Below are 24,246 nucleotides of genomic sequence, written 5' to 3' on the forward strand. Positions count from 1 at the left end.
AATGGTGCCATGACGGGGGTTACGGGCCGATGATCCAAGCAGAGGAGGTGGACTTTGTGCACAGCCTGAGATGGTCTACCTAGGAGTCTCAACTCAGGGTAAAAAAAGTCCCATGGACATTGGATTACATTTTCTTTCTTTTATAAGAACAATTTCATGAAACTAAAAATTCCATAAAATTGTTCTTAATGTCTTGCCTGGTAAAATACGGGTTAAAAAAAAAAAAAAAAGACTGCCACACAATCATCTGTCGCTTCTTCTTTTCTTTTTTTTTTCTTTCTTTTTTTTTTTAAAAGTACTTGAACACAGTGTACGGTAAATGAGTGAGACTGAATAATCATAATGGGACTAAAAATCTAAAGCGTGTTGGTCCTGTTGTTTGGGGCCCTGCGTTTAGCGGATGGACACCCTGCGGGAGACGGTCTGGGAGAAGACCCCGCGGAGGAGAGAGGGGTAATCTGGGACACGGAACAGGTGGCGCTGGGCGTAGGTGTGGTCGTCTGACCGCCCCCTGCTCACCAGCGTGCGCAGGTTGGCCTCATTGACCTGGCTGCCAGCGGCGATGACAAAGAGCTCCAACCCGGCATCCGCCACCTCGCGAACACGTTTCACCAACATGGGCTCGGTGACGCCCTGAGACCTCCCGTTAGAGAAAATCACCACCTTCTTGATGCCTCCTGATGAGTCTCCACGGCGATCTGAACGCGCAATGGCAAATTGCATGGCCTGTAACAAGTTGGTGCCGTCATTTTGGAAGGACGCCATTGTAACGTTTTGAGACAGAGTGGTGAAATTGGTGGTCAGGGACTGCACCATTTCGGCATTTCGGCTGTACTGGGCCACACCCACTTTGACAGTAGCACCCGGGTTCTTCTGCGCATCCAGGAAACGTTTGGCCAAGACGAGGACAAATTCTTTGCTTATGTCGTAGTTCTTCTGGCCCACACTGGCCGAGCTGTCCATCATGATCAAAATGTCGGCAGGTTGAGTGAAAATGACTGCAATACACACACACAGACACAATACATCGGATCAGTAGCTGTTTCCAAGCCAAAATAACAATTATACATTTTCAATTCACTTTACTTGTAAAACGGACTCACCGGGACATTTGTAGTCTGGGCATTTCTTAGCTGGATAAGAAAACAACAGGGGGTTCAGTCAGTTTATCTGGTGTTGGTACAATACATTCAGTCAATGGAAATGACCAAGGATGCGTGTCTGTGTGCAGCCTATGAGTGTGTGTTCACCTTGACAGATTTTGGATGTGAGATTCTGCAGGAAAGTGTCATCAAGCAGATCAGCAAAGTTGTCCAGGACATCTGAAAAGCCCGGTTTGACTGGGTCATTCGTACACGACACATCTTCAAGCTGCTCCTGGTTGGGCTGACGGCCTGAGTAGTCCTTCACTCCTAAACCACCCACCTGGATTCGAGGAAACAGGTTCTCAGGATAGCAGCTACTTGAGTGTTTTAGTTAAAGGGTCTGGCACGAACATTTACATGCAACGTCTATGCAGGTGTATTTTACTCACCGTGACACCTTGACCACAGAGTATGTTGAGGGGAACCGTGTCCCTCTTGGTATCAGAGCGGCCATCGGTGAGAACAAGGACAACTTTGTTCTGGTTTGTCATCAGCTGGATCGCCCTCTTCAGAGTGAACTCAAGGGCCTCGCCTGTGTATGTGGCCTCAGCCAGCCAGTTCAAATTTCTCACCTTCCTGCACACAGACACATAGAGATTTGATGACACAAAAAATGAATGGCTTTTAAAGAAAAGTCACTACATTTATATATACATATATATATATATATATATATATAGCTGGCTCCAGCTCTGTACTTATCATATAGATATGACTGATGATTGAAAATCATCACGTCACTCTTGGCGTCTTTCCCAAATTGTTACACTATTCTTTTAATTTACAATGTTTAATTCTCAACTTAAAAAGATGGTGAGTAAATAAATGTGTAGTTAAGATAACTCCATGTTGTCTTGCTTTGCGAAGCTAGGGCCTTTTTTTGAAACGGGTGCAAAGTGATGACGTTGTAATTATTCTCCTCACTGTCAATAAGACACCAAACAAGATAACTATTGAAAATGTAACCAGCCAATATTGAGTTGGAAACTATCAGCTGCACTGCCTCTCCCTGAAGATGGTTATGAGCTTGTTGTGACACTAAAACACAGCGAACAAATACTGACTCGTGTGAAGTTGAGGCAAAGCGTGTTTGGTTTGGAGAGGATGTAACCTGCAGCTGAGACACTGAAATCAAACCTCAGCAGCAGCAGTGACTCTGAATCATTATGAATCACCATTACACGACACTTTAAAGAACAAGCCACAGAAAAAAAAAGAAGCATTAAGAAAGGCGGGATTGTGATTGCGAGCATGTGAACTCACTCTTTAAAACCGAGGAGGGTATCGACGTTTTCGCCCAGCCGGACGATTTCTTGGGCCTTCGATCCACTGTACTGGACTACACTCAATGCTGACTCATTACCTGCAAACTGGAAAGAGAAACATTGCATGGTGACTGTGTGTTTTGGTCTGTGTGTTATGTCTACAAGCATGTGTTTTCTTCTGTCAACATTTCTGCGTCCCACCCATCCTGACTAATTATATCCAAACTGGAAGGGGAGAGTCACTGGAGAGACTTAAGAGCGAGTTGCAAAACAAGAGACAACATATTTCATTCACACTTTCTATTTTAAGTTCTGTTCTCAACAAGGCGGGCAGCTCCTAACATCTGTGAAAATGTGTTTTCTGTTAAATGTCAAGACAAGAGGGTTGTTACCTTGACTTTTTGGTCTTTGATCAGTCTGTCGATGACTGTGATGATAAAGTCTTTGGCAATAGCAAAGTTTGCGGCACCGACGCTCTCTGAGCTGTCCACAACGAACGCCAGGTCCAGAGAGTCACACTTACACTCTGAAGACACAGAAAAGAAACACATAAACTAAACCACACTGGCCCAAACCCGCCATGGAGCGTAGGCAATAACCTAATGATGACCGTGTTGTAGATTGGGCTCAAACTTACCACAACAGGCTGCCAAGTGATTAGAAAAGGATGGAAAAAGAAAGAAGAAAATACAAATGAAAGTTAATTGACTTTGCAGAAAATAAAAACACACACACACACACACAACATAAACCACGTAAACCCTCACATTCCTCAGGTTTTGATTGCATGTTTGTGCAATAAAAACCTGAGTTCAAAAGTGTTTAACGCAGAGAGCATGTGGTTTCATTTCTTTCAGTGTTGAGTGTGTAACTTACAGCAGAGCTTCATGATGATATCCAGAATTTCACATTCCTGAAGAGAGAGGTGGTGTACACGTTACAGTCCTGCAATATGCTGTTAAATCACATTACATAACTTTCAAACACAACACGTAACCAGGTCCTAGACTGTTTCAAGCTGCTCCGACAGAAAAAGAAAACATGACAATGGTCATATTTTACCTAGAGGACTGTTTTGATGAAAGGCTATGGGTTTTTGTGTTCAGGAAATTGGATGTGTGGCTTTGGACTGAACATACAGTATCACTTTCAGGTTGAAAACTAGCGCGGCCTGAAGAGGGAATTAAACCTGTGGTACTTAGCTCTCCTGTCTCGGGGTCAAACTGAGGCCGAGGGTTCAGATTAGAGACATTGACTCAAATGTTTTTTATACTCACATCAGCTCCTTGTGGTCCAGGAGGCCCAGGAGGTCCCTGGATGGGAAGAGAGGATGAGTGTGAGATCAGGAGATAGGGAGACCGAGTGATTCATCGCCCTGATAGATGTGTATGTTTATCTGTTTGAAAAACTGGCCGGATAAAAGTTTATCTGGTCTGACTTTTGGATGATAGCGACTCCTGGAAGCATTTTTCTATTTCAATTGGAATAAAAAATAAGGTGACTCTTTGGAAAACCATCACTCCTTTGACTGCAGACCAGAATCCCTCAGTCACAGAACCCACATCCACACCCACCCTTTTTTTTCTTTCTGCACTGCTATCTTCCTGCAACAACATGTGAATCTTCCAAAAAGTTCATTGCCACAGAACTTTGTTTTTTTGCTCAGCTGCAGGGAGAAAACATCTGTTTTGTTTTAACAGAAATTAAACTCAGTTTAAGAGCATTCTTTTCTGCGACTGAGACGCCAGCGTAGTTCGCATGAGGGAGGGAGAGAGAGAGACAGAGAGAGAGAGAGAGACGTTAATTGTAGACGAGAGAAACTGAGAATCACATGACGCAAACTGTTCATGAAGAAATACGCTACACAGACACAAGACAACAGAGAGGCTGAAAGAAGAGGGGCGGAGGAGGAGGAGGAGGAGGAAGAGGATGAGTAGACAGGAGAAAGAAAGATGGGAATGTTTTTGAGGGTAGAGTTTGAGAACTGATAGTTTGCCCCAGAGAACATGTCTTCATACACAGTTTTATATTTAGATCCACTCTGTTCATTTTTTTCTCACGGTCCAGAACCACAAGCTTCTTCTTGCCAGTTGGTGAAAGAGGTGGAGAATTGCACTTATTACACACATCTTTCCCTTGTACACTGAGCCAAACAAAAAAAAAAACTTAGCATCTTAGCATGTGGTTTGTGGAGCGATGAGGTTAACGAAGCTTAGCTCATTTACTGGACGTCTCTGTGATCGGTAGCAACCTCCAGCCACAGTGCTGAAGGTTTGTTTTGTACTTGTGAGCCCAGTTTGTTCAAAGTGTGAGTTTGGTGATTTTCTTTATATTTCTTATTGTCAATAAATCAACGTTTTGATCCTATTAACAAGGGGTGCTTGTGTAGCCAAAGCCTGTTTGACATATGTAGATTTTGTCCAAACTCTATTAAAAACTCATCAGTGAGTCACAACATGCAGGTGAATAAAATGTTCCTTCATCACCACGCACACAGGACACTGTAGTTTCTTCTGCTTACCGTCCTGGTGCTGTAAATATTCATGAAATCACCAAATGTGTATTAATCCGCAGCCGAAACTAGTTCCCAACAAATCACTCCAGTTTGAGTAATTGTAATTAAAAGCTGTGGTGTGATAGGAAATGACTGAAATCCTGTTTCTTCCGCTGTGGCAGTGACACATGATGTAGTCTCACTTCGTTAAGACTGGCTTTGTACATTTGTAAATTAAAATGTAATTTTCAACAGAGCTAAGCTAGGCTAATCTTGTGATGTTAGTATTTACAAAACGGTAAAATGATCCCAAAACTACAGTATGTCTGAATGTGAGAGCCTGTGGACAACAGCCCCTCTAGTGTCTCGACCTGCATACATCTGGAGATAAAGTGCACACACACACACACACACACACACACATGCACACACTCACACACTCATGCACTGCCTCTGTGGTATTCTTACCGGTTTGCCCTCAGGTCCTCTGTGACCTTTGGCCCCTTTTGGTCCAGGATCTCCTCCTTCGTTGTTCTGTGCAAAGAGAAAAAATGACATGGAGATTAGAAGAAAGGCCCAAAGCTTTGTATCGTTTCTTTGTTTTAATAAACGCATCTGCATTTTCTTCAAACTACAGTATCCATGTTGAATATGTGCTGCTGCAAACGTCAGTCACAGTCACACAAGTTGACAGATTTGTGTCCTGAAGGTGTGTTATAAAAATTAGGAAGCCTAAATATGACTGCAGGGGACGGCCCAGTTATGTGCACGTGTTCCTCTTCTCATCTTTAAGATCATGTGCATGTGAGTGGATCTTGAGGATGTTGAATAATTTGAACTAAATGTGACTCTGCGCTTAATAGAATAGATTAATTACTGTTCACGGAGAAGTAGGTTAATGGTCCTAATATGGAGCCTTGAGATACTTCCACTGGAAAGGATAAATGACATTGAGAAAAAGGGCCTGACTTCTGAGGGTGCAGTTTAATAGTTTAATATTTTGCACCCTCTGTTGAAATGTTAATAATAAATGCACAAGGTGGCAGGTGCACAGACTGTGTGGGCGTCTCCATGCAGTTATATTGAGTTACATCTAGGTATGGTGCAGTGTGGCGTTGTTTTAAGGTGATTTAACAAAGATAAACACGTAAACAGTCACATAATGGCACTGCACTCTGGAACAACCACCCACTGCCAAAAGCAGTACAGTTATGTCAGGACACGCCCTTAAAATAACGGTGAAATACTGCGCCATTGAATTCAGCAAAGGGTTTTCTCGGTCAATTGCACAATCGCTTTCCGCTGCCTCAAGACAGCAATGTGCCAACAATGCGCCTGACCACACCTCATTTTAAAACCAACACGCCCATAGACGCTCAGATTTGCTATTTAAACGTGGGCACTGGGCGGGAAAGTGACAGCTGCGTCGGTCTGAAAGACACTTGCATTGTGTTTGGCACCACTTTGCGTCGGGTGTAAGAGACTCCAAAGTGTTTTTATATATAGATGTATAGATGAGATGTTTAAGGAGGTGGCCACTTAACACTTAACACTCATTTGGTTACTGCTACAGTTACTTTGCAGATTAACGGGGGACTTCTCCAGAACATGAAAAACTCCTCTCTTCTACTCTTTTACTTTGGATTTTTACTCGTACTTGTTTACTTGTACTTTTACTTGTAAATTTTAGTCAATATTTGACTATATTTTATCCCGCTCTGTACAAATACACACCAGTATATCATTTTAGAGGGAGGGGTTTCATCTCAAATCACTGCCAACATGTAGAGTCATTTTGAGGGAAGCCTCTAAATCCATTTCAAATCTTAATTGCAACCAGATCTGCTCGTCTCTATCCAGCTATCTGCCACCCCAGCGCAGCTGCAGGAAGAGGGGGCAGCTAAAGCCCCTGCAGCTGCAGCACTGTGAGATTGTAGAAGTGCGGAAAATAAAAGGGCTTAACACAAGTCAATAAGTCAATTTAGGAAAATTATCTCATCTTTAACTTGCATGTTCCCACAGATACTGTTACACACTTTAAACAAATGCGGGTGGTTTGGTTTGAGGCAGACTGCCGGCAGCGTCAGAAATGGGAGAAACGGAGAGCGGACATCGCGCTAAATAATGTTATGCTCCAGAAACAGCTCGTAAACACATGAAGATTTAAGGGTAACGTCTGTTTTAAAGAACACATTCAGTCAATACTGAACTGTAAACCTGCCTGTATTCTCTTCAGTAAAAATGGACAAAGAACCAGAAACGTGACTCAGTGTCCTCAAGTCTCAAAGATCATTATTAGACAAACTTTAACCTTTAATTCTCTGCTCCACACACATCCTGATTGGTTGTCACATAAATGCTTATTTACAGCTCAGTGTGCCGGACAGAAACGAGCTGTAGCGAGGGCAGGAGGGCCGACCGGCACTGTAAAGTCACAAATCATCACGATAAGTCTTCTCTGCTCTTTGATCTGAGATAGACGCCGACTCAAACAAGCAGATCTGCTGCACAACCATGTACCTCCAGTGGACAGATATGAAGGAGAGGCAGCGGTAGGGAGAGAGACGGTAATGCCAGCACCTGGCTTTTAAAACACACACACACACACACACACATACACATAACATAGTTGCTGTCAGCCTTGAGTAAAAACACACACACGTTTCCACTTACTGCACATTCTCAACTTTAAACACACTGATGTCAAGAACATGGGCCATATCATCCACACACACAAACACATGTCCATGAGTTTATGGCATAATATTTGACGACACACAGACAGACGGATGTGATGATGCTTGTCGCACCTCGTCGAATATATGTGTATATGATGCATTTCAAAGCACGTCGGCCAAATAGTTATGTTGGTGGTAAAAGTCAAAAGTCTCCACCTTTATCTTCTCTGACACACCCATGTGTAACCCCTCCCGTCCCCTCTGGCCAGAGAAAGGCCAGGCAACAAAGTACATGTCCGTACAGTGTGAAAATATTTAAACAATTTAGAAATCCAGTTGTTCCAAAATCACAATGAACCAAGAGGCATCAGATTCTCTTAAACTGTGGTTATCCAGTTTCATGATTTCAAGCCAAACAGATTCCAGTGCCCTGTCCAAAACAGTGAACGGCTGAGAGTAAAACTTACGGAGACAAACAAACGATTGTTCTGAGAAAAGAGGCGTAACAAGGAACAAAGACACGAATGAACGCCTCTGGGGATAAGTGGAATGTAATGGATTCATTTTTTCCATTGAGATACAATAAAAACGGCAGCTAATTAAGTATTTGTGCAAAGGACTCAGTCACGGACCAATAGAAGAACAGCAGAGGAAAGATTATCAAACAGACACTGATGATAAGGGAGTAGTTTCACATTTTGTGCTATTTACTTATTAGCGTTCTTGCCACGATAGATGAGAGGATCGCTACCACTCTCTTATCTCTCAAGACTACAGCCAGCTGCAGGTTAGCTTAGCTGAGCATAGCTCTGGCTCTGTCTATGACAAAACGGTTTATTTGATATGTTTTAGTCCATTAACGTTACATTCCTGAAAACCACTTTCCAAATCCCACCACAAGTTTGTAGTCTTTAGAAAAGTCAGCGGAGCAACAAACAAGCAGCTTTTACAAGTTTGAATCCAAAACGGTGTTGTGATGATTTACAAGTGTTTCCTCTAAACTGACTCGACATGTTTTGAGTCAATGAATCGGTGCTTTAAAATCAAGCCGCTGATCAACACAGCTGCAGAATCAGTTATAGGGCTTCTGAGATGTTTCCGGTTTGCTGCTGTCACAACTCACGGACAAGCAAAAATATGCAAAGAGTAAACATCGGGGCGACTGGAATCATATTTCTGCATCTAATCCTGCGTTGTGCTTCAGTTCCACTAAGTCTTGATGAGTGGTAAACTGATCTGATGCTGTAAATCCAAAGCTTAAAAAGTGTGACTCCTCTTGGAGAAAAGAGGTCACTGATGCACAGAGAGACAGAGAGAGAGAGAGAGAGAGAGAGAGAGAGAGAGAGAGAGAGAGAGAGAGAGAGAGAGACGTTCAAACATGTGCAGAAATGTTTATGTCATGAAACATGAACCTTGGAAAAGCAGTAATTTCAATGTAAACACGACCAAGTTGAACCCGGGGGTTAAAGTGTTAAAACTGGCATTCTGTATGGACACGGATGATCACAAACACGTACAGTCGCTGCCACGCACACACGCGCACACACACACACACACACAACACACACACACACACACACACACACACACACACACACACACACACACACACACACACACACACACACACACACACACACACACACACACACACACAGAGTAATGCAGTCTCTTCATCGTTTCTGCTCATTTCCTGGTATCCTTAACAACGACATATACACAGCTGCATCACATCACAGCCATCTTCCCTAGTGACACACACAAACACACACACACACACAAAATGAGTTCAGATCGACTTAAGAGAGCATTCCCAGCTGCAGAACAGAAGGAGAGAGTGAGAGGAAGGACAGAGTATAAAAAGAGATAAAAAGAAAAGAGTGGTAAAGTATATAAGGAGCTAACACAGAAAAACAAAATGAAAGACATGAAATGAAAAGAAGACACAGTCACATCCACATTTCTATATTATTATAAGTGTTAAAACAATAAAAAAGAAATATGTAAATGTGCCAATAAAACGAGACATGTGATTCACATCCTGTCAGCGTTCTGCCAAGGAGGGATTGAGGAACGATAAAATGAGATCAAGAGCGAGGAGCAACTCCAAAAAAGAGACAAGTCAAAAAAGCAGACTCACATCGAGGCCTGGATCTCCGGGATCTCCGTCATCTCCTTTGGGTCCAGGGGTTCCCTTGCTGCCCTGAGGGTAACACAGCAAGTGTTAGGGGTCACTAGCAGACATTAACATACTTACATTAGCTTAAAATGTATGTAAAATGCAAAGAGCTAGCGAAGCCCGTTCAACTGATTTTTAATAAAAGTCCGGCGACAGTCTGATTCTCAAGTTAAAGGAAGTTTGAAATGACGTACCGGCTCACCAGGGTCTCCGCGGGCCCCAGGATAACCCTAAAGGAGACGCAAGTGTTCAGAATGTAAACATTCAAAATGTAGCGTAGTGTGTTATACATGACATGGTGCGGATATGACCACGTACCTGGAAACCATGACAACCTATAGTACCATTTCCTTGGACGCCATCCTCTCCCTGAAACACAGAAAAAGAGACACTTGAAGATCCATTCGCGCACAAACACACACACACACACACACACACACATGCAAACCTCATGGCAGGGCTTATGATGGATGGTGCACATCTGTCTCTCCCCGTGCCCCCCCCCGTCCCCGTCCCCGTCCCCGTCTCCCATACTCACCCTCTCCCCCATCTGGCCTCTGTCTCCTGGAGATCCTTTGATTCCTCTCTGTCCCTTGGGTCCCTGTGAGACGAAAGGAATGATTACATTAGAAACACATGAAATATGACATCCAACTGAATCCAAACACATTACATATGTTTGCTTATGTATGTTGTCAAGGCACTGTATGTGTATGTGTATGTGTGTGTGTGTGTGTGTGTGTGTGTGTGTGTGTGTGTGTGTGTGCAGCAGAGTGACTTTTAACTGCTTATGCAACAATCAGTAACTACAATCTGTTCCAGGTTCAGGTCAGCCTGGCTGATTACTGAGATAATGAGAGTCCAGACGCTTTAAAGGTCTTGTAGTAATAATTGTTAACAGTTGTAATATAAATGGTTAGTGATGACAACAGCTTTTTGATTGCAGTAAACTGCACATTTACATCGATTATAGAAATAATCAGTGGTTTACAGTGCCAAGTCTGAGCGCTTATGTTTTAGGCTTTATTCTCTGAGTGTCAAATCTTTAGTATTTCTCTATAATATTAAATATATATAATATAATATAAGACACAAAAACTCAATAGCTTAGTTTGAAAGCTTATTTCTGTCCTTCTATAATATTAAACATGCATACTAAATAAAAAAAAAAAGACATTATGATCTTAAAGTATTATTTATGAAGAGTTTAATACTCTTGGCTTCAGGACTGTTTGATCAACAGTGACCAGACAAGTGTGTTCCAGTAGGATCCTGTCACTAACTGTAAGACGCTGATTTAGTAAATACGTTTTCCGGGGCTTTAAACATATGTACGCAATAATCTGTGTGCGTGTGTGGTCTGTTGGACTCACCTCTGGTCCAGGTGGACCTTCATCTCCTCTGTAGCCAGGAGGACCGACCTTGCCAGGTTCGCCCTGGAAAACAACAACACTGTTAATGACCTTCATCTGGCTCATTTTTAAAACATCTTTTTAGGTTTCTTCATGGATTGATTCTCCTCACAAAGACTCATAATTCTTTTTGTCATAATTTGTTATTTGTTTCTTCCTAATTTTTTTTTCGGAATTCGATGACTGAGACCGGAGATTAACCTGAAATTTCCCATCTAAAAGAGTAACTTCCTACACGGCTGAGAAGCAGTGATTCACTGTTACCACAACCACTGGTGATGTCACTATGTACTGATCCGCCCCCGGAGTACACTTCTACATCACTGCAGCCAGGTGAGAAGATAAACCTCTGGAGGTCAGAAAAATATTTTCATCTGCTGTTTATTTGCTCTTTAAATAAAAAGTCTGTTTGATAATTATAACTATTTTTTTTTTTTTTATATCTTTGCGCATCATTTCAATTTGTTATGATGACATTGTACAAACCAAAGTAGCTGCTAAGATCTGGGAACATGACAACACTCAGGTGTCTGCATGTCATGTCTTTTTATATACGTCCTGTTTTGTTTTGACTTCACTAACTCTCCCTCTCGTTTCAGATTCACTTCCTGCCCTCGTGTGTTTCCCACGGCTGTGATTGTCGGACCCGCCCTAATGTGCTGCACCTGTGTCTCGTTGTCTCGTTGTTTCTGTGTTAAAGTCGGACATTTCAATGGGAGTCTATGGGGATTGACCTGCTTTTAGAGCTAGCGACAAGTGGTCATTCAAGGAACTGTAAGTTATTATTCTTATGTATGTATAACAATCTTCCAGCTAATGTGTCTTCATGATGAGTAAGTCAAAAAGTTGAATGAAATCAAATGATGTCAATACGTGGTAAACTCCATAAATATGTTTGAATATGTTGAACAACGTCCACAGCACTGCCACTAGCATCACGCTATAGCTTCTTATTCGCAGCTAACAAAGACTCTTTCAGGTCACACAGTTTGTAATATGTTATGCAACACCCCAACATTTTGGACGAACCACTTGTTTATTTAGATATAAGCCAAATAAAAAAGATCCTTTTTGTCTGTCCATTGTAGTTGTGTAGCCAAACTTGGTAAAAAAAAAAGACTGGACGCGTCAGATTAAACAGCTAAGTGTGGAAATGAGCTCTTTCTAAACCTCCCAAGGTGTCTGATTTACACATTGCATCTTGTGAATTTGACACACGATTTATAGTGACGACAACAAAACGCTTTAGTTTACAGAAGCAGTTCGCGTTTAACATCTCTGCAACAGCTGGGGCCTGCTGCTATGTGCAACACCTCAGTCTTGTCCTTAGAGCAAAGTCACGGTTCGCACACTGCTGGAATGAAACACTTGAGCGTATTGTTGGATATGTGCACAGGGACATTTGGTAGTTCTTGGAAAGGCGTGTTTTGCACTTTAGTTTGTTTCTCCGTTTCCTGGCTTTGAGCACAGCCAGGCTAAAACACAACCAGGACTATCTATGCAGAGTTAAGTGCTCTTTTCGGCTGACTCTGGGTAAGGCAGAAAAAGAGATTATATCACAGCGCGTCCTTAAATCAAAGTTAACATTTGCATATTGCTAATGTATTACAATTAAGTGCTTTATAGATGTGCCACCATGAAGTGTAGCTTGACAGTGTAGAGTGAGGGCAGAGGATGTGCGGCACATAACTGCTGTGAGGATACAGTTTTTCCTGAGTGTATAAGGTCGGCCCAACATGTCAGTTATTCCATGTTTTCTGTACCATTCAGCTCCTCACGAGTCATTCAGCTCTAATGAGGAAAGGAGGAGCAGCCGAAAGCACAAAAGAGCCATTGAAACTTCTGACTTCATGGAGGTTACCACAACTAACGCTTGTAACGTATTATTATTATTACACTGCCCGGTGCCTTATTAAGAAAAACCATACTGAGGCTTTGGCTCAAGCTGACGGAGAGAAGAACTGAGTCAGAGGGGAAAGAGTGAGTGTCGATGTTCCCAGGAGGAGTAAAAACTGAGAATGAGAGAGGGGAGATAGAGCATGGAGGAGTGGGCAGCGCTCTGGGGCACCAGCCAGATTCGCCTCTGTTTAAGCATCTCTAAATGTACTCCTCCTCAACATGAAATATGGATGTGAGTGCTCACACGTGCACGCACACCAGGAAGCATGCGCACGCGTTCCCTCTCCCACTGGAAAAAAAAGGACGCTGCCAGAGAAAAAAGTGGGTGGTTCGTTTTTTCAGGGCTGTGTCGCCTCCTGAAACAACAGGCTAACAATCAGCGCACGTAGCTTCTGTTTGTGCCTATTTCAACTGTTGTGTGTGTTTATATTGGAGTGTGTGTGTGTGTGTGTGTGTGTGTGTGTGTGTGTGTGTGTGTGTCTTACGGGTTCTCCGTTGGCTCCGGTTGGGCCCTCCCTCCCCTGCTCTCCACGGGGTCCTGGCTCCCCCTGAAAAGAAGAAATGTTTAGGGCGAGCTTATGGTGACAGAGCCAAGTTTTAAACAAAGTTGGATCAGTAGGAGTACACAACCAATGACACTGTAATAATAAGTATGGGTTCCATTAAGTTCAGTGTGGTTACAGACGACTCAGTACGAGCGCCAAGCTGCATTTCCCATGAATTTCTAAGGGGAAGACGCTGAAATCAGACAGTCCCTGAGGGAGTGGGGATCTATTCTTCATTCCTTCACATCATCATCCTTATCATCACTTACTGCATCTCCTCTTGGACCTCTGTTTCCACGGGTTCCTTGCTCGCCCTTCTCTCCAACTTGTCCCTACAAGACATTTTAAAGATATTAATGTATACTTTGGCAGCTCAATACACACAAAACACTCATTTAAAGTCAATATTAATTTTATTTATTTACTTTATCGCCACGAGGTCCATCTGGTCCAGGTGCGCCCTGAAACACACACACACACACACACACACACACACACACACACACACACACACACACACACACAGCAGGATATTAGATGGGCCATTAAACGTTGCATAGTGGATATTTTTGGTATTGTCCAGGAGAAGTATTACTCACATCATCTCCACGCTCTCCTTTGTCTCCATCAGGTCCACGAGGGCCTCGATCACCCTGTCAAGACACACATATTTATACAAGTCTTTTTTCTCGCTCTGTCGCTTGTCATTCTCCTGTGTTTCTCTTTGTATTGATTTACCTTAGGTCCCAGAGGTCCGTAGTTTCCAGGATGTCCTGGTTGACCAGGTGCTCCAGGATCTCCCTGAAATAAGCAGAAAATGTCTTATCACACGCCACAAAAAGACTATCTGACAATATTTGACAGCGCAAGTACTTCCAAAATCTTACTTTTGCTCCCTTCGATCCATAAGGACCAGAGTCTCCCTTTGGTCCAGTGTCTCCCTGCAGACCCTGGAAACATGAAACACAGACACAGTTTCAGCTCATGATCATAAGCAGCTGAAGCCACAACTTTCAATCTAGGAGGCCCGCTGTGCATGTATGCTCATGTCTGCATGTGTGTTTGTTCATTTAAACAATCTGACAGCAGAGAATGTAAACGAAGTGGTGATTAAAGAGCTAATGACCTCAGTCTGCCTGCCTCGAGGGCCCCGGATCCTGCGTTCGGGGCCCTCGAGGCAGGCAGACTGAGATCATTAGCTGATACTGGTCAGGGCCGCACCGACAGAGACATTCCTAAACATGCAAATGGCTAATGTGTAAACAATGAAGCTGAACCTCGGGCAGATACGGAAGTGACTTTGTCTGAACGTGTTAATTCAAGAGAAAAATCAAGACACAAAAATAGAAAGACACAGAGTGTGTGTGTGTCCTTACGCCTACATTTCTGATTGGCTGTGTCTTTGCAGTCCTCAAACCTGATGTCATTGTCAGAGTGTGTTAACTTCTAATGACTGGTTTCCACCTGGTTGTGATTCAGGCTGTCTGAAGGACCATAACAGTGGGATTATTCTGAAAATGAGATTTACAACTCACATCTGATCCTGGAGATCCTTTACAGCCGGAAAGACCAGGGAAACCAGTTTCACCCTAATGAGGAAAACCACAGAAACATGTAGGAAAATAAATATCAGTAAAAGGAAGACAGCCAGATGGACAGAGCTGTACTGATTGGACGTCTGGGTCTGTAACTCACCTTGCGTCCATCGATTCCATCATTTCCCCTTTGACCTTTGTCTCCCTGAAAAGGAAAATGAATTACAGAATAAATGAGAATAAAAGTGACGGAATAAGAAATGAACCATTAGATTTCAGAGCGACCACAGATGAGAGAGCATCAGGAGGAGCTCACCTTGTAGCCTTTGTGTCCTCTTTCCCCCTGCACGAAAACACAGACAACACCGGTCAGTCAGTATACAGAATATATACTGAGTCATGTTAAAAGTATGTTGTATGATATTTGTATGATCTGTTAGTACCTTTTCTCCTCTGGGGCCGCGGTCTCCCTGGAAACGGAAATACACAAATCATTATCATCATCAAGATACGCAGCCTGGAGGTCACGGATAAGGTGAGTAAAGTCTCACCTACACGACCTATCATAAATACTTTCAGAAGGTCTAGACAGCATCTTGTTTCTAGGTCATAAATATCTATGTGAACCAAAAAACTGAGTCAGGGCTTTCACAGGATGAAAATCTGCTTTAAATACTTGGCTGCTAAAGAAAGCCTTTATCTCGAGACTACAATGTGAACAATATGTAAAGCACTGGAGAAAAAAAAAGTCTATATATGTGTGTGCTGATAAGATGTAACCCATTACACATGTCAATGAAAGACACGGTATTGTGTCGACCGTGTAAACCCATTCATTTGGCTTGGTTAGGTACCTCCATTAAATCCCCTCATCATTACAAACATTGCATCATTACTCTCAGCTTTTGTCTGCATTATTGTCACTAGTGTTAAAATCTCTAACACCAGACAGTCTCTCAGTCTATTCTCTAGAGTAAAAAACATAAACACTTCTCATGTTTCGTGAGTGGTAGAAGTGAACTTTACCTTCATTCCACCGTAACCGACAGGACCAGGATCTCCGATTTTACCCTGTAACACAGCAAAACAATTCATTTTTATTAGGTTGTGCTCCATGATAGATACAAGGAGATGTGGCGATTGTTGTGTCCTTTTTACGAGTGTGTGTGTGTGTGTGTGTGTGTGTGTGTGTGTGTGTGTGTGTGTGTGTGTGTGTGTGTGTGTGTGTGTGTGGATGTGTGTATTGTGGAAATCACCTACCACGTCACCAATATCTCCTTTCTCTCCGGGCATTCCTGGTCTACCTGTTTCTCCCTGTAGGCAGGAAAAACAAACACAAGGTCATTCATTTATTTTTCAATTTCCAAGTGCAACTGAATGAACTGGCTGCAGTAGGTGTCTGACATAAGATGTATTCGTATGATAATCACACCTTTGAGCCAGGGTCTCCGTCTGGTCCTTTGGGCCCTCCTGGAGCCTGCAAACAAACAACAACCAATTAAACAATTGCTCAAAACATGTAATCCAAAAAGCATTTGAATTGGGAGGAATTCAATAAACAGCATACTTACATTGCAGTCAAAAGAGCAACACTGGAAGAAAAGAGAAAAGAAGAGTTATGAACACCTTACAGCAGGGAAAATGTCTTTATGTTTGGCTTGATTATTGATTATTAAAGATTATTGGCTCTTTTTCTTCATATCTAGGCAGATGGGGTATGAACCTATGATTTATGGTCTGATCTCAAAGTGAAAATACTCTGAACTTAACATCAGCGTGTCTAACAGCATGGCTGGACAGTGTGTCCAATATTTAACATATGACTGCAGTGGTTTTGTTGGAGATACAAAATTAACCAGGATCCAGAATATCGCAGCAATCTAATTTGCTTTTCATGTGCTCATTCCAGCTTCCTGTGGTGCTCCTGTGTGACTCCGCCATGTTTCCTGAGTTTGAGAGTGTTTAGCAGAGTTTATATGGCAGCACAAGCTGCCAGAAACAAAGACTGAGCCAGAAAAGAACAGGAGATAAACAGCACTAGTAGCCACAAAGCCATAAACATAAACCTACTTTGAAAACATTTTTAAGCCATGACATTTGGTGAGTATACAGAACAGCACTTAATTCGAGCTCTATCACAATTTTATACAAACTGCTGAAAAAGCTCAAAGGTTATTGATGACATTTTTAAGCAATGTTGCTTAGTCCTAACTGTGAGGAAATCCAACGATACATTTACAGACACACAGTTAACTTTCTACTTTAAATCAAACTGTTGTAAGCAAACGGTGCAAAAAGAAAATGACATACCACATCCTTTGTCTCGTTTGTCTGAAAAGAAGAAAAGAAAACACAGCTTAATTTTAATTCAAATGTTTATTTCTGTTTATAGAGTCTTGAGAGGAGAGAGGAGAGAGGAGAGAGGAGAGGAGAGAGGAGAGGAGAGAGGAGAGGAGAGGAGAGGAGAGGAGGGGAGAGGAGAGAGGAGAGGAGAGGAGAGAGGAGAGGAGAGGAGAGAGGAGAGGAGAGGGGAGGAGAGAGGAGAGGAGAGGAGAGAGGAGAGGAGAGGAGAGAGGAGAGGACAGGAGAGAGGAGAGGAGAGGAGAGAGGAGAGGAGAGAGGAGAGAGGAGAGGAGAGAGGAGAGGAGAGAGAGAGGACAGGAGAGAGGAGAGAGGAGAAGAGAGGAGAGAGAGAGGAGAGAGGAGAGGAGAGGAGAGAGGAGAGGAAGAGAGGAGAGGAGAGGAGAGGGGATGAGAGAGGAGAGGAGAGGAGAGAGGAGAGGAGAGAGGACAGGAGAGAGGAGAGAGGAGAGGAGAGGATAGAGGAGAGGAGAGAGAGGAGAGAGGAGAGGAGAGGAGAGAGGAGAGAGGAGAGGAGAGAGGAGAGGAGAGAGGAGAGAGGAGAGGAGAGAGAGAGGAGAGAGGAGAGGAGAGAGGAGAGAGGAGAGGAGAGGAGAGAGGAGAGGAGAGGAGAGAGGAGAGAGGAGAGAGAGGAGAGGAGAGGAGAGGAGAGAGGAGAGAGGAGAGAGGAGAGGAGAGGAGAGAGGAGAGGAGAGGAGAGGAGGAGAGAGGAGAGAGGAGAGGAGAGAGGAGAGGAGAGGAGAGGAGAGGAGAGGAGAGGAGAGGAGAGAGGACAGAGGAGAGAGGAGAGAGGAGAGAGGAGAGAGGAGAGGAGAGAGTAGAGGAGAGGAGAGGAGAGGAGAGGAGAGAGGAGAGGAGATGAGAGGAGAGGAGAGAGGAGAGGAGAGGAGAGAGGAGAGGAGAGAGGAGAGGAGAGAGGAGAGGAGAGGAGGAGAGGAGAGGAGAGGAGGAGAGGAGGAGGAGGAGAGAGAGGAGAGGAGAAGAGGAGAGGAGATGAGAGGAGAGGAGAGGAGGAGAGAGAGAGGAGAGGAGAGAGGAGAGGAGGAGGAGGAGAGGAGAGAGGAGAGGAGAGGAGAGGAGAGAGGAGAGGAGAGAGGAGAGGAGATGAGAGGAGAGAGGAAGAGGAGAGGAGAGGAGAGAGGAGAGGAGAGGAGAGAGAGAGGAGAGGAGAGAGGAGAGGAGAGAGAGAGAGGAGAGGAGAGAGGAGAGAGGAGAGAGGAGAGGAGAGAGGAGGAGAGGAGGAGAGAGAGGAGAGAGGAGAGGAGAGGAGAGGAGAGAGGAGAGAGGAGAGGAGAGAGGAGAGAGGAGAGAGGAGGAGGAGAGGAGAGGAGAGAGGAGAGGAGATGAGAGGAGAGAGGAGAGGAGAGGAGAGGAGAGAGGAGAGAAGAGGAGAGAGGAGAGGAGAGGAGAGAGGAGAGGAGAGAGAGAGGAGAGGAGAGAGGAGAGAGGAGAGAGGAGAGAGGAGAGGAGAGAGGAGAGGAGAGAGGAGAGGAGAGGAGAGAGGAGAGGAGAGAGGAGAGAGGAGAGAGGAGAGAGAGAGAGGAGAGGAGAGGAGAGGAGAGAGGAGAGGAGATGAGAGGAGAGAGGAGAGGAGAGGAGAGGAGAGAGGAGAGGAGAGAGGAGAGGAGAGGAGAGAGGAGAGGAGAGGAGAGAGGAGAGGAGAGGAGAGAGGAGGAGAGAGGAGAGAGGAGAGGAGAGGAGAGAGGAGAGGAGAGAGAGGAGAGGAGAGAGAGAGGAGAGGAGAGAGGAGAGGAGAGGAGAGGAGAGAGGAGAGGAAGAGAGGAGAGGAGAGGAGGAGGAGAGGAGAGAGGAGAGGAGAGGAGAGGAGAGGAGAGGAGAGGAGAGGAGAGAGGAGAGGAGAGGAGAGGAGAGGAGAGAGGAGAGAGGAGAGGAGAGGAGAGAGGAGAGGAGAAAGAGAAGAGAGAAAGAGGAGATAAAAGAAGAGAAGAAGAGGATACATACGATCATATTAATGATGGTTCGAATGGTTCCCATCTTGGTGGACCTGGGATTGTCTGCAGCGGTGAAGTTCTGCCTGTAGTTATGGTCCGTGGCAATGAGCGCCAGCCTCGCCTCCTGCAGAGACACAAAACACAAGCACCTTCACAAAGTGGCACCTACAATATAAAGTCTCTGGTAAACGACAGCATGTTACTGATTGGTAAAACGGATCTCTAAAAGCTTTATTCTGCGACAGTTCTGTTTGTAGGACCCCAACTAGCTTCAGCCAATGTTGCCCGAATTAACTCCATCATCCAGTGATTGGATTTTTTTAGTCTTGTTCACATCTCTCTGAAATTTAGGTCACCTGTCTTTTTTTGTCAGACTCTAGGCATCAGGCCACAGAGTTTACACAGTGTGAAGAATGAATCTTGCCTCTTGGCAGCAATTCACATAAACACCTGACAATGAATGTTTTAATATACTGCACGATCTGCAGACTGTTGTCTCTGAATAACGGTTGGAAATCCAGATACTGTACAAACTGTTTAACAGTTTACAGTCTATGTTTAAAACACGACTTTGTCCTTTCAAATCAATAATGAACATTACGCAGAGTTAGTGGGCTTGTCTATATTCACTTTGCTTTAGTTGACGTCACTTCACTTAACTGTACTGCACTTCAACTCACTTCACTGTACTTCATCTCACTATACTTCACTTCGCTTTACTTTACTTCATTTCAACTCACTTCATTTCACCCCATTTCACTGTACTTCATCTCACTATACTTTGCTTTGCTATTCTTAATTTCTACTCACTTCACTTATCTGTACTTGACTTCACCTCACTAAACTTCGCTTTACTTTACTTAATTTCAACTCACTTCACTTCATCTCACTTCACTGTATTCATCTCACTTCAGCTCACTTCACTTTACTTAATCCCACTTCACCTCTCTTCACTGTACCTCATCTCACTTCACTGAACTTCATCTCACTTCACCTCACTTCAGTGTACTTCATCGCACTTCACCTCACTTCACTGAAATTCATCTCACTTCACTGAACTTCACCTTACCTCATCTCACTTCATCACTTCACTTCACTGTACCTCATCTAACTTCACTGTACTTCATCTCACTTCAGATCACTTCACTTTACTTAATCTCACTTCACCTCTCTTCACTGAAATTCACCTCACTTCACCTCACTTCACTGTACTTCATCGCACTTCACCTCACTTCAGTGTACTTCATCGCACTTCACCTCACTTCAATGTACCTCATCTCACTTCACTGAACTTCATCTCACTTCACCTCACTTCACTGAAATTCATCTCACTTCACTGAACTTCACCTTATCTCATCTCACTTCATCACTTCACTGCACTTCTTTACTTTAAACGGCTTCACTTTACGTCATGTCATTTCATCTACAGTCAGTGGAACATGTTTCCATGGCAACATGGTAACAGTGTCAGCAGCAGTATGAAATGTCTTTCTGAACTTTGAAATACATTTGTTTATCCTTTAAGCTTCGCCTAAGACTGTGGATTGTGTCCCCCCTCTTCTTCATTTGAGTTGCACTTGAGAGACCAATAAATGGTAAAAGGTAAATGAGCTAATGATAAGTTAAAAAAAAAAACATCTGTCAGTATTATTTGTGAAGAGTTTTATATTCCAACACAACCAAGCAACTTTCTTCAGGACTGTGCAGGTGTGGTTTGATTGGATGTGATTAGCAGTGGCAGAAACAACCCGTTAACTGTCATTAAATCCGGATGTAAACGTTTGCCACGCCACCATTTCCAAACTGAACACAGAGAAGAAGAAATGCAGAAAATCTGTCTGGAAAATAATCTAAACTGTTGTAATCTTGGCTGAAAGTTATGTGTTCATGTAGGACCCCATTACTTATATTAACAAACTGATAGAGAAAATAAGTTTCCCAGACCTTTAACATTGAATCTTTTGGGGTAATTATGCATTTAGCTGTAGCGGTGAAGGTAAGATTAGGAGCTGGGGTATTTATTACACTAACGTACCTCCTGGTCGGGTACGATGGCGACAGCAAACACTTTGACTCCATGTTGCTTGGCTTCAGCGGCGGCCTCCTGCACTCCTCCACATGGCTCTTTGTAACCAGTTATAGGATGGCCGTCAGTCACAACCACGATGTACTTGTTCTCATGGTAGTGGGAACCCCTGCACGCAGGGAGACACACAAACACACACTTAGAGATGAGATCACTGATTACATAATCTGCTAAAGTGTACACTGCATGCGTGTGTGTTGTTATTACCCCACGGTCAGCTCAGCAAGGCCGCTCCTGATGGCGCAGTCGGTGTGTGTGCCCTTGCCGATGTATTTGATGGAATCGATATCGGTCTTCAGGGCCTGGCGGTCAGTGCCCAAGGCGCTCAGTGGGCGCACAATGATGACCTCGTCACTGTAGTGCAGCGCTCCTGAGTTCCATGTCAGGGTGCGGTCACATTCGTGCCTCCTGGATACATAGAGGTGTTAAGTAGAGTAACAGTCATCTCATCAACTCAACATCAAATAAAGAATCAATCAATCAATCAATCAATCAATCAATCAATCAATCAATCAATCACTATGCAACATGGTGCAGATAGGCAATAGTGGAATGTAACTAGGTACTGTACTATAATACTGTACTTAAGTACAGTTTTGAGGTACTTTGTTGAGGTGCTGGTTGAAATGTCAGACCACATACAGCATCAATGGGTGTGGCCAGGTGTGTGCTGTACTGCACCTTTGGTCACGCACAGCAGTGATGTCACAGTGTCCCAGTGTACACCTGGACACTGCAGAAACGTGAGAAGCTATAGGACGGAGGTGTTAAGTTCATCTTTAATATTTTTGAATTTAGGGCCTTTATTTGAAAAGGAGCATCTTTACACTGTGCTCCTTTTAGAAGTTGAGAATTTGAATACTTTCTAATACTTCTGTGTGTGTGTGTGCGCGTGTGTGTGTGTGTGTGTGTGTGTGTGTGCGCGTGTGTGTGCGTGTGTCTTACATGTCATGTAGTTGATCTATGAAGCGCTTGGTGAAATCTTTGATCTGGTCAATATAAAACTCGGGGGGTTTCTGCCTGAGGGCGACACTCTCAGATGTATCCAGCACGAAGAAAAGGTCAACAGGACACTCTGCTCACAAAGGAAACAAACAAACATGGCTGTCAGCAAATATATCATCCATATCTTCAAGATCCAGTAAATCCAAAACGCATTAACATCCATCCATCATTAAGTGAAGAGCCCTCAGCAGGGGGTAACACTGCTGCAGCGCTGAAGGCCTTCAGGCCAACATGATGCTGCTTGGAGCATCCTGCATCACACTGGGTAACATGGGATGGCTCCTGGACCATCTTCACACAGGCATATTCATGATGCAGGTGCAGTACTTTGTCTGTGTGTACCTGTGTACTAGCTGTCTGCATATAGGGTACTTGTACTTACTTACTTACTAACTCTTGCACAGCACCTTGGCAAGGAAGCATGCTTTTATTATTATCACCTGCTTTGGTTCTTGTGCCCATTTATCGGCATCCACAGCACTGGTATATCTTCCTTTGCATTACAACCAAAGCCTATTATTCAGGCCCACTATAGCATGGGACCAAACAAGGGCCTACTTGATATGTGCTAGGCTACCATCATCCTCTGGTCTCGCTTTCAGCTGCTGTTACGTCTCTGCTGCTGATTTGTAAGGCGAGTCAAACTTCAGAGGTATGCAACCCAAAGACAATGAACATCTGGACTAGCTCTTACAGCAAACATCACTTCAGTACATTCAAGGACAGACAGACATGTTTACATGCAACATAATGCCATAAACACCAGATATTAGAAACGTTTTTTAAAGAATGTGCGACATATTTTCAGCAAACTCACCCTCAAATCTGCGTCTTTGGGGCTGCGCACTAACTTCAGTCAGGAAAACGCACAGCAGCGCAAGGAGACCTCGGAGAGTCTCCATGATTAAACTGCGAAAAAACTGAAAAACTCAAATAGTACCACAACCCAGTCCCTCGACAAGAAAACACCAAACCTCTCCGGCCCCCCAAGCCCGGTACCTCTAAATAGATTCGGCGAACTTTTAGTGATCCAGCGCTCCGCCGCAATTTGTCCGAGGCGAAACCCAAAGCGCGCAGAGGAGGACCAGAGCGCACGGTGAGGGAGGAGGAAAAGGAGAAGGAGAAGGAGGAGGAGGAGGAAGAGAGAGAGAGGGGGGGGGACTTTCTCTGGGATGATGAGTAGGGAATACACTGGAGCGCGCACAGACTTAAAGTTTACACAAAATGCGAGATATGTCTGCTTCCTTAAAAGGGGTTCCAAGGAATAACCAAGCAGCCTGCTGACTGTGCAGGAGGCTCCAACATGCACACACAATCCTTCTTTTTTTATTTTTTACTTTGCACGAAATAAGGTGCAATTAGAGACTGATTTCGACTGTTTTAATGCTTTTAGAACACGTATCATCAAAAACCTGCAAAAAAGCTTCTCATGTTTCCTTTTCATTCACCCGCCTCTCAACACAGGCCGTGCAGACACTCAAGAAATGAAACCCTGAATAGATGCACGCTGGAGTAATTTCATCAAGCTTGATTAAAAGCAGCTGAGGCACATATTGAAAGCATTTTGTTATTCTCTTTCTGTAAAAGTCGCTCCTTTGTTTGGTTCACTGCAGCGTCCAGACCTGACCTGAACATAAAAGCAAGAGGTAGTTGAGGGACTGGTGGAGGAGGAGAGGGGGGGTCCTCTCTC

At 43.9% G+C, this 24,246-nt stretch overlaps 1 protein-coding gene across 1 annotated transcript; it reads right to left on the reverse strand.

Annotated features, from left to right (window-relative positions):
* Window positions 1–348: 348 nt before the first annotated feature.
* On the reverse strand, window positions 349–23,633 carry col6a1 (collagen, type VI, alpha 1). Its single transcript, XM_056391163.1, is given in 35 exon segments — window positions 349–998; window positions 1,104–1,133; window positions 1,251–1,425; window positions 1,535–1,721; window positions 2,409–2,515; window positions 2,803–2,936; window positions 3,048–3,056; window positions 3,287–3,323; window positions 3,688–3,723; window positions 5,373–5,438; window positions 9,723–9,785; window positions 9,956–9,991; window positions 10,080–10,130; window positions 10,300–10,362; window positions 11,135–11,197; window positions 13,558–13,620; window positions 13,887–13,949; window positions 14,043–14,078; window positions 14,217–14,270; window positions 14,356–14,418; window positions 14,505–14,567; window positions 15,153–15,206; window positions 15,313–15,357; window positions 15,469–15,495; window positions 15,596–15,622; window positions 16,179–16,223; window positions 16,413–16,466; window positions 16,585–16,629; window positions 16,724–16,744; window positions 17,463–17,483; window positions 19,476–19,589; window positions 21,501–21,660; window positions 21,759–21,959; window positions 22,497–22,626; window positions 23,374–23,633. Coding segments are annotated over 35 exon segments (3,078 nt in total). The 5' UTR covers window positions 23,459–23,633.
* Between the last annotated feature and the right edge of the window lie 613 nt (window positions 23,634–24,246).

This window comes from Seriola aureovittata, chromosome 12 (assembly GCF_021018895.1).
Source record: "Seriola aureovittata isolate HTS-2021-v1 ecotype China chromosome 12, ASM2101889v1, whole genome shotgun sequence".
Taxonomy (NCBI): domain Eukaryota; kingdom Metazoa; phylum Chordata; class Actinopteri; order Carangiformes; family Carangidae; genus Seriola; species Seriola aureovittata.